A 10,965-nucleotide genomic window follows, 5' to 3' on the forward strand; every position below is an offset into this window, starting at 1 on the left:
GGTTCGCTGGGCTGAAACGTGGCAGCGAAGCGAAAACCCAGATGAAAGAGTCGGCAAAGCAAAATTGAAATGAGCAAACACGGGTCGCAGAGTTCTAAGGGTGATCCTGATTCTAAAGCACGAAGCATTATTGACTTGAGTAGATACGATGGTCCATCATTGACAAGCAGCCGTCCAGGACCGTCCAAACTTGCGCAGTACGCCACATTGCAGTGGCATAACGTCTTTCTCTGCCGACTGCCTTTTGTCAATATGTGTGAGAAACCTGACAGAACGGCTTTTGGTGCTGGATAGTGATGATAAGGGCCTCGGAAAGTGTTTTTCTGGACGCATACGGCGGTGAGACAGAAGTTTCACACTCACACCACAGCACCTAAGTCCCGCACCCACCTAATGTTTGACAAGGTCCGATGCCTCCGCCGGTGCTCATTTAATGCACGCGGAACTGGAAGCCCGAGCTGTGTTTAATGGTCGAATTCTTAGGCTGACTCTGCAACATGAATTTAATGGCCGTCACGATCTCCGAATTGTTGACTTTTTCATGATCCATCTGTCTAGCAATGAGTCAGCGAGCTGTGGGAGGGTATACACTGAGTTTTTTTCTCCCAGAAATATATAAATAAATAGGGATGGTATGGCCATGACATGTCATTGTGGTCATGCTCTCTGGTGAGATAATAAATATTAATCTTTATCCACATTTGCAAGCTATATGTGCAGGCAGCCATTGTGTCCTGAAAGTACCAGAGAACACACCAATTCTTACATTCTTTGAGTGAATTCAGGGCTTCCACCGAGAAGATATCAAGATGGTGAGGTCTCCTTGCTGTGATAAAGTTGGGGTGAAGAAAGGTCCATGGACTCCGGAGGAAGATATCGCTCTTGTGTCTTATATTCAAGAACATGGCCCGGGGAATTGGAGATTGATCCCTGTTCGAACTGGTATGATTGTTGTTTAATCCATATTCAGATATCGGTTAAGATGGATCTATGTTATCACTATTCCAGTTTGGATGGGATTAAGATGCATTTATGTTATGTGGATTCAAATTTATAATGATAGATGTTTTTGAATTTCAAATTGAAATGATATTAATAAATGGTTTGTTGTGATGCATGAATATGATTCAGGTTTGTTGAGATGCAGTAAGAGCTGCAGATTAAGATGGACGAACTATTTGAGGCCCGGAATCAGGCGGGGAAACTTTACTCCATATGAGGACAAGATTATTATTCATCTTCAGGCTCTATTGGGTAACAGGTATTCATCATACTCATTGCAGTACTTATGCTGCAACAGCATCAGATAGAATACATATTTGGGGATAATTGTTTTCCATGGACCCAATTGAAATCCTTGCCTGAGAATGTTCAAGTGAGAATTCTGAGCAGATCTTGGATTGCGATTTTTCAGTCTGAAATCCATTGTTTTGTGAATGCTGGATTTGCTTTGCCAATAAGAAATGACATTATAGTTTGCAAATTGGATTTAGTGCTTTGGATAAATGTTTTTAAGTCCAAGTTTTGTTTTTCAATCTCGAGCATTTGAAAAAAATAAATTGCAGAGGCCGAAGCATTATTTAGTGTCAGCTGACTTTATGATAAATATTAGTTTGTGCCAGTTCAACATGCATGTGTAAGGGCTGAAATACTGCTGCTGTTATTGCAAAGCTGCCATATTGTGAACATTACTCTTTCTTTTTTTCCAGAATGAGTGCGCTTTTCATGAAGAGACCCCGTGATTTCCTGCAGTACAACTGTTAAAATTTGAACTTTATACTGTCCCCACATTTGGACTTGGAATCACTTATGTCCTTGTATATATCGAATAAAAAAATCTCTACTGTCATTAATAAGGTCTATATTAATAATTTCACATGTTGAAAGTTTATGAATTCTGAAATAAGTACCATATAATAAACTTAGATATTATTATATTAAGTACTTCTAAAGTTATTTATTTGGTCATATTTTTTGCCACATCTTGAATCAACAGAGCTGTTACAAATTTTGATCTTGTTTTGCAGATGGGCTGCCATTGCCTCCTATCTTCCTCAGAGGACAGATAATGACATCAAAAACTATTGGAATACCCATTTGAAGAAAAGACTCACCAAGCTGCAAACAATGCTTGCAGGCAATGAGCTAAATCATGATGATTCCATCAGAAGATCTTCGTTTTCATCAGATGATTATCGTTCATCCAGAGGTCAGTGGGAAACAAAACTTCAAACTGATATACATCGTGCAAAGAAGGCTCTGTTTGAAGCCCTAAACATGCGGGACCCTTCTTCAAGCCTGCAAACCAGTGGAACAACGTTGGATTCAACTTTTATGGAGAGAAATTCAAATTCATCATATGCAGTCAGTATGGAGAATTTAACAAAACTTTTGGAGGGTTGGAAGCAATCCTCTCCTAATGAAATAAAGGCCTCATCAAATACAATAAATCCTCTTGAAGGGAACCAGTCCCAAAGTTCTCAGTATTCAGCAGAAGTACCCATATCATGTGAGAGTGAAATTGATTGCTTGCATGATGTGGATAATGGAAGCTTAGCATGGGTATCACCGTTTAATTCTTCTCAAGATTATGGTGATGATGGGGGTTCTCTTCATGATTTTTATCTCTGTCAAAGTGACAGTTATCAGAACACTATGGACAGCAATCTTCCTTTTTCTGTACTTGAGAACTGGCTTATGGAAGAAACCAATTAGGACAAGTTCAGTTACAGCATGAAAAAAGGTTCAGTATGTATAGTCAGGGCCAACTCGGCACATGAATCGGGTAGTGTGTGTTTTATTGTATCATCCATGTTCTCATTAATATTCTTAATGAGGGGATCTGCGTTTGAGGAGTTTTCTCTGAGAGAGACTAGCTGAATCTGGACGAAACCAATCAATTCGTGAGACAGCAAATTTGAATGCAACTTTAAAATATGGAGATACACTAGTGTTTCAGCATTCAATTTTGTACAGATGCTAACTCCCCCACACAAGCTAAGATTTTTGCTAGCTAGGGGCTACGTAGTAATTTTCTTGTCGTCACGAATTCAAATAGTTCAGACATTCAGATTAAACATAATGTTGAATCTAGATCTGTGTTTGTTTTCAGCATGGGATGCTAAAATGATGTTATATTTTCTACTTAAATTAAGAGTTCTTAATTTAAATTTGGTTTAAGTTAAACTTGGTTTATGTTTTTAAATTAATTTAAATTTGGTTTAAATTTTTAACATAATTTAAAAATGTACCATCTACCAGGACCTATAACATGTCCAGGATCTATAGACATAGGATCTATAACATGTCCAGGATCTATAATATGTCTCTGCACACTTGAACTCATACATCATCAAACCACTTGAACTATATAACCTACTTTAAAGAACACATACATCATCAAACCACTTGAGCTATATAACCTACTTTAAAGAAAAAAAGATATGAAATGAAATTGTTTTTCATTTCATTAATTTTAATTCTGGTATGCTATTATGTTCTCCCAGACACCCTACTTTAAAGAAAAGAAGATTTGAAATGAAATTGTTTTTCATATCATTAATTTTAATTCCTGTATGCTATTATGTTCTCCCAGACACCAAGCTGCTGAACCTTCATCTACTTTCTAATGGCCTTTCCTTTGTTGGGCATCATCATTGTATTTGCTCAGAAGAGGTGGGACATTTAAAGTAAAGCCTATGTATCACCACAAGACACGAATGAGATTAAAAGTCTAGTAATCCACGCTGATTATGTTTGCTCGATATTCTCTTTGATTGTTTGGGTTTTAGGGAAGTACGCGGTTTTGAATATGACTGGGATCTGCAGCTGCAGCTGGAATTACACTAACCATTAGGTTAGTTTGAAAAAAAGCTGGGGGTAAGCTATTTAAGAAAATATGTTTTTAAATATTGGTTTGAATTACGTAAGAAAATTGGGAAAATGGTGATTACAAAGGTAATTAAAAATAATTAGTAAAAATGGTTAGAAAGCCATGTTTGAATTAATAAAAAATATTCAGTGGTCAGTTCTACCAGCTGCACAATGCTCTACATTGTCCATATACATCACACATTATATAGCAATCATGGATTTAAGGAAGTTAGAACCATACCCTAGGAAATACAAACTAATTCCTATCCTGAGGTACCGTGAACCAATTCACTATTTTAGGATATTCTCCATTATCTCTAACACTCCCCCTTAATGGAGAAGGGGTTCACCAATATGCCTAACATCTCCCTAAACATTTCAAACTTAATTTTTCCAAAAGGTTTAGTGAAAGTGTCTGCAACATTATCACATGTATTACAATATACAAGATGGATTTCTTTTGATTGTACTTTCTCCCTAACAAAATGGAATTGTGTATCAATGTGTTTTGTGTTCTTGTGAAACACCGGATTATGAGAAAGTTTGATTGAACTCTGATTGTCGCATTTGATTGTTGTTGTATCCTTCTGTTCTTCCCCGACATCCTGGAGAAGTCTCCGCAACCAAACTACCTCACACGTTGCTGCACTCATAGCTTGATACTCTACTTCCACTGAAGACAAGAAAACTGTGTTCTGTTTCTTGCTACTCCATGTAAATACCTTGGACCCAATGCTGAATGCATAGCCTATTATGGATCTGTGGTCATCTACATTTCTAGCCCAGTCGGAATCTGTAAATCATGTCAATCTAACATCAGAGGAATTAGTATAAATAATGCCATAGTCTCAAAACACATTTCGCTACATTCCAATGACTCTCAAGTGGCTTGGACATGTATTGACTTAGCACACTGACTGCATAAGCCAAATCTGGTCTAGTAGTGGTCCGGTAGATTAGGCTCCCAACCAGTTATCTGTAAAGTGTTGCATCTGCCTCTTTCGAGCCATCCTCACTCTGAAGTTTAATGTTCTGTTGTAATGGTACTACTGTAGCCTTACATTGATCCATCCTGAATCTTTCTAGTAGACCTTTGACATACTTACCCTGGGACAAAAAAGTTTGTCCTGAATCTCTCTAGATCTCAAGACCCAAATAGTATCTTAATTCACCAAGGTCTTTCATTTCGAACACCTGTGACATTTGTTGCTTGATTTCTTCGATTAGAGAAATAACATCACCTGTAATAATTAAATCATCTACATACAAAGAAATCAACACGATGCGCCCCTTTTCATCTTTCATGGTATACATATTTGTTGAAAATAGCAACAAGAAATGTTAAATATAAAAGTGCTAAAAATAACACTACCATAAATAACATTTCGGGATACCTTCCTATTTTAGTTAGTCACTGAACTAAAATAGAGAAGTAAAATTCAAATTTGTTCTTAGCAGCTATTTGACTAATAATTGATTAATTCATCTTGAGTTAATTAGTTGGAAAAAATCAAACATGAAGTCTATGTGAGGACATGCAATAGTTATCCCATTGATTGATGAATTTATCCCTTAGTTAAAAAGATAAGGATGAGTTGTAATTTGAATTGCAATTAGTTAGCTCAGTTTAACTGAGTTAAGTCCAGTTAGATTAGTTCAAATAATTTGCTGAACTAATTGTGAGTTCAGTTAGTTAATGCATGCATGCATATAACTGTTGCACTTCAGATAACTGAATATTCTCTCATAAATAACTCATGTATGTCAGTTCAGACAAAGACCCAGTTGAGATCAGATGATGGGACAATGTACTATCAGTTGCAAGAATATTCCATGGAGGATATCTCTTGCATGCAGAAGGAATTCATTCTTTGGAGATTGCGCAGTTACTTTTGGGTTTGGTGAGTGTGTGATGAGCCCAATTCACACAGGTGGCAGCATTGGACCCCAAAGAAAACTACACAAGGAAATAGGAGGCTTGGAGGGCTGAGGGAAGGCATATCTTCTGTCTATTTAGTCTATGTGTTGTATTTCTCGATTGTGCAGAGAGAAGGATAGCTTGTGAGCTGATTCTTTGTATAATCTGAACATATTTCCACTTGTATGATAATACAGAGATCAAGGTTTTTAGCTTAGGCTTTCCCTAGAGTATTCTTCTGTGTTCATGTGTGATTGATTTCTCTTTCTCAATTATATGTGTTATATTTGATCTTGCTCAATTCAATTAAGCTTCCACAAAGTTTGTTGTAGAAGTAGATCTTGTATTTTGCTTTAGTATATTGCATAATCTGTTGATCTACAATGTGAATTTCTACATGGTATCGGAGCAAAGGTGATCAAAGGAAAGAACAATATACAAGAAGGGAGAAGTTCGAAGTTTGAGGTTCCTGAATATAGAAATTGAGTTCTTATCACATCTCAATTTCACCAATGGCGTTCAACGGTTTAAGATTCAAGTATGCCCTTGATGGCAGCTTGAATTATATAGCCTGGAAGGATCGCATGGAAGAAGTATTAGAGGATAACGGTCTAAAGGACTTCATTGATCCAGAAGTCCCCATGCCGGCCGTGGCTAATGCTACAAAATTGTAGAACAGAAGAAATGTGTGGCTAGAGCAAGGAGAATCCTTCTGGAGGGAGTTCGAGTCCACATAGTCTTGAGTCTCCATGGGAAGGAGACACCATTTTCAATGTGGAAAACACTGAAAGATCTATATCAAAGCAACAGCGATCAGAGGAAGCTGGCGCTAAAAGACAAGCTTCGGAAAATCAAGTGTGATAAGGGCGACATGATCTCTACATATCTGAACAAGCTCACCACCTGTGGGGATGAGCTTGGAAGTGTAGGGATCATGATAGCCGATGATGACATGGTGAGTCTTGCACTCCTCGGTCTTCCTAAGAACTGGCATAGCTACCAAGACTTAGTAAATGGAAGAGAAAAACTGCCATATTGGGAACGACTTTGGTCAGATCTCATGCATGAGGAGATAAGAAGAAGCACCAGAGATGGATCCTCATCAAAGCAAGATGATGAGGAAAATCTAGCCTTACTGAGTAAGGCGAGGAAGGGGAAAGGGAAGGTGTCCCATTCCAAATCCACTTCTTCCCATGGTGGGAAAAAGTTTGACAAATTGAAAGTGTGATGCTTTCATTGTCATGAAGTGGGCCATTATGCTATGAATTGTCCACAGAAGAAATCCAAGAAAGGATCCTCGAAGGGATCTGATGGTATGACACTGGCCTCATTATTTGAGTTGGATTTCTCTCTTATCGTATGCATGGTTTCATCCATGGTGGGATGTGTTTGGTACCTGGACAGTGGAGCTTCAATCCACATGTTAGGTGACAAGAACCTTTTCAGTACCTTAGAGGAGAAGGATCTCTAGATGCGGATCGAGATGGTTGATGATGGAAAGTACCGTGTTTCAAGTGAAGATACAATTGTGTTTCAGAGGGAGCATGGAGCTCCTCTCACCCTAACTGATGCAAAGTATGTACCAGGTCTGAAGAAGAATTTTGTGTCTGTTGCTATGCTAGAAGATAAAGGCTATGATGTAGTCTTTAGTAAAGGAAAGGTATTCCTGAGGCATATTAGCACTGGACAGACCAAGCGAATTAGGATTCGAGTAAAGAATCTCTACAAGCTGGAGGTGGACGACTGTGCTGCATTGAGTTCCAAAGCTGAGATGGTGTAGAGCCAAGATGTTGGCGAGCTATGGCATAGAAGGTTGGGCCACTTGCACCATGGAGCCCTGAAGATCATGCAATAGATTTCTACCGTACTTCCCAAGGGAAAACTAGAGCAGACAAATACATGCAAAGGTTGTACCTTGGGTAAGTATGTGAAATCTTCCTTTCCGGATCGAGATAATAGAGCTAGAGCAATCCTAGAGCGACTTCACTCTGATGTTTGTGGACCATTCTCTACAGCCTCCACTACTAAACAAAGGTACTATGTTATTTTTATTGATGTTTTTTCTCATAGATGATGGATCTACTTTATGAAAAAGAAGGATCAGACCTTCTTAAGGTTTTGTAACTTTAAAGCCTTGGCAGAGAAAGAATATGGAAAGAAGTTAAAATCCTTGCGTAGCAACAATGGTGGAGAGTATGTCTCCCAACAGTTTAAGGACTTTTGCGCTACAGAAGGAATTAAACAGGAGTTGATGGCACCCCATAACCCACAGTAGAATGGGGTGGCCGAAAGGAAAAACAGATCGATTGTGGGAGTAGCTCGAGCAATGTTGCATGACCAAAGCCTACCACTGCATTTGTGGGTTGAGGCATGCAATACAACAGTATACTTGCAGAACAGAAGCTCACACTGTATACTGGGAATGAAGACACTTATGGAGGCTTTTTCTAGGAAGCGACTAGATGTGAGTCACTTTCGAATCTTTGGATCATCGGTTTATTGCCATGTGACCAAAGATGCCCAGAAGAAGGTAGATCCAACTATTGAATGGGGAATACTTGTGGGGTACACTGATACACCCCACAATTATTGGGTGTACCTGCCTACCAGTGAGAGGACTGTGGTACGCAGAGATCTGAAGTTCAACGAGCAGAAAGCCATGCGAGTATCACTTGAGAGGGAGCTCAAGTTGCATGCAGAGGAGAAACTTTCAGTTCCTAAGTGTTATTGGGAAAACTAGTGTCCATTCAGAGCTGCTAGTCCCACTAAGACGGGTAGCTATCTTTGAAACAAACAAACTAAAGTCACTTGTGTTTTCCTTTATGAGAGATAGATGAGAGAGAAGTAGAGAGTACCAACCTCAGTCTTTCGCTAGTCTCCTTGCTCGTTTCCTCTCCCCCTTGATAGAGCTTTCACCACTCCTTTCTCACTTATCCCGCTTCAAAGAACACCTATGGAGTCAAAGCAGCAAAATACCATCAAAGCATATAGATCTATAACCATAAAAAATGTAGGATTAGAGGTACATTAACCATATAAATGCATATACAAATACAAGATTCAGATATGTACAAGCATATGGAGGAAAACTCAAATAGCTTTATTGATAGAAGTAGTAGAAGAGAGGATTACAACCAAGCTGTCTGATCCAGCATCATCCTCCCAGCATGAAAGCCCTCTTCACCTCATACAAAGCAAGATCACCCAACAATGTCTTCAAAGAGAAACCAACAACACTTCCTTGAAAATTACAAAATTCCAGCCCTTAGATCTCTAGGATGAGGGATCCATATATAGATGTTTACAGGAGAGCGAGTCAGCTTCTGGGATTTTGATTAGTGTCATTTCACTGATAGTTCTTGGTTCCACTTGGAGATTTCACGGTGTCTTACTCATCCCTAGGCGAATTCAGAGAGGCAAGTGTCATATGAGAAGTTTCTAGAAGATTCTTTGAGTTTCCACCTAGCAAACTGCTTCTGCCATTTGTTTGCTCTCGCTCATCGAAACCTACAGAAGGGATTTCCAGTATGCATCGCACCCCCCATGTGTAATAGGTGAGATGCATCGCACCCTATGCATGGAGCAGTCTGTATGGTCTAGTTTTGACCAGTTCTGAGTAGTTTTTCATGGAGAACTTCTGGGAGATGATGTAATCAGCTGACCTTGTTCCGTTAGGGTGTGAAACAACACTTTTAGGGGTTTATAAGCCCTTGGTTTATGGACATATGTGATTGGGGTTGCAGTGCCCAAATATGTCTATAACAGATGCCCCCTAAAGCATGAGGTCGTAAAACTTTTGATGTCGGGTGAAATGCTTTATAATGAGGATCCGAGGTTTTTTGAACTGGAAGGTGACCTGTAATAAGATACAATAAAATACATTATCTTCACAATATTTTCATGATCTAGCTGAGGCGGGCATTCCCATGCTCAGCTTTATAAATTCATATTCATGTACATAAGACAGACAATCGTTTGTGTGGCAGACTGATGATTCTGGTAGAGCCATCATGGATGATTATTTGTGCACCTGTGATGTACATTTGATGCCTTTATTTTCCTGAATATATTGCAGCCCGGATGGATGAAACTAGATACGGGGTCTTCAAACTCGTTCAATCTTCGCCCGAAGTACAAGTCGATCCATGTGAAAAGATGTTTTGATGTCGAACATGGAAAAACATCGTCTGATTACTAGCCAATGATGTAAGTTGTTAACAGGTGCAAGAGGAATCACTGATAATGATGATGACCCTCAAGGTACTGTAGTACAATTCACGTGGTATGAATACATGAGTTGATGTCGAACACCACGTAGAATATTTCGGTCAAAGGCCATTGATGTAAACCTGTCGCCAGAAGTGAGAAACTTGCCATTGAGGCATCCAAGCTTCAAAGTACTGAAAGGGTTGTTCCTAAGTCAACTTCTTGGATAATGAGCTGATGTCAACAAGAAGTGACCCGTCGTAGGAGGGCCTTAATGAATCCCACATCTATGACATGGAACAGAGCAAATGATTTTGTGTAGGTGAAAACGATCTGATGATATAAGGTTCAAGGTGGCAGTCATGAAAAATGGAGAGTGAAGGTATTGCAGTGGATGAAGCATTAGCTAGGTTCTTGAATTCTCTAAGCGACTTCTCTTGAACATACCGACGACACTAAAATGGATTGGTAGCATTAACCCCAAGGTGGATGGTACGGCGGACCAATGGTGATATGACTAGTGAACGGAATAACCCAACCCAACTCAATCATGGTGACAGAGTGAAAATGTCATGTTGAAGAGCGACCTACTACCAATGAAGCTATTCAAGTTTTCTTCCCTTTTTCCCCAGTCATTGCTAACCTGTACCTCTTTATTTTTGTCAAGCTTGAGGAGGATAACATATGCTTGTTCTATAATTTTCCCTTCGGGCAAACTTGTCACTATGTTTTAACAAGCCTAGCGACAGTGAAACTCACTCTTGTTTGCATGGAAAAGTTTATCACTATTGTTTTAATGAGTTTAACGACAAAGATAACTCGGTCCTTTTCAATTTTATAGAGTCTACAAAGGGACGGAAAGGAAACTCCAGTAGTCCTTTTTCGTAATGTAATCCCTTAAGTCTGAAAAAGTATAAAATAATATGAAAGGGATAACTTTTCGATAGTTTTAACGAGCCGAACAAGAC

General features: G+C 39.0%; 1 protein-coding gene across 1 annotated transcript; it reads left to right on the plus strand.

Annotated features, from left to right (window-relative positions):
* Window positions 1–646: 646 nt before the first annotated feature.
* LOC149166019 (myb-related protein 306-like) lies at window positions 647–3,082 on the plus strand. Its single transcript, XM_089432449.1, has 3 exons — window positions 647–942; window positions 1,132–1,261; window positions 2,028–3,082. Exons 1-3 carry the CDS (start codon window positions 810–812, stop codon window positions 2,713–2,715), a joined length of 951 nt encoding a protein of 316 aa, XP_089288575.1. The 5' UTR covers window positions 647–809; the 3' UTR covers window positions 2,716–3,082.
* Window positions 3,083–10,965: the final 7,883 nt, after the last annotated feature.

Source organism: Pinus tabuliformis, chromosome 5_1, assembly GCF_031772625.1.
Source record: "Pinus tabuliformis cultivar Carrire ecotype Pingquan chromosome 5_1, CPIR1, whole genome shotgun sequence".
NCBI lineage: Eukaryota > Viridiplantae > Streptophyta > Pinopsida > Pinales > Pinaceae > Pinus > Pinus tabuliformis.

Bases quoted from the DNA above. Each gene is read 5' to 3' on its own strand.
- LOC149166019 (XM_089432449.1), top strand. From the start codon at position 810: ATGGTGAGGTCTCCTTGCTGTGATAAAGTTGGGGTGAAGAAAGGTCCA. The intron at 943-1,131 runs GTATGATTGTTG...AATATGATTCAG, and splicing joins ATTGATCCCTGTTCGAACTG to GTTTGTTGAGATGCAGTAAG. The intron at 1,262-2,027 runs GTATTCATCATA...CTTGTTTTGCAG, and splicing joins CAGGCTCTATTGGGTAACAG to ATGGGCTGCCATTGCCTCCT.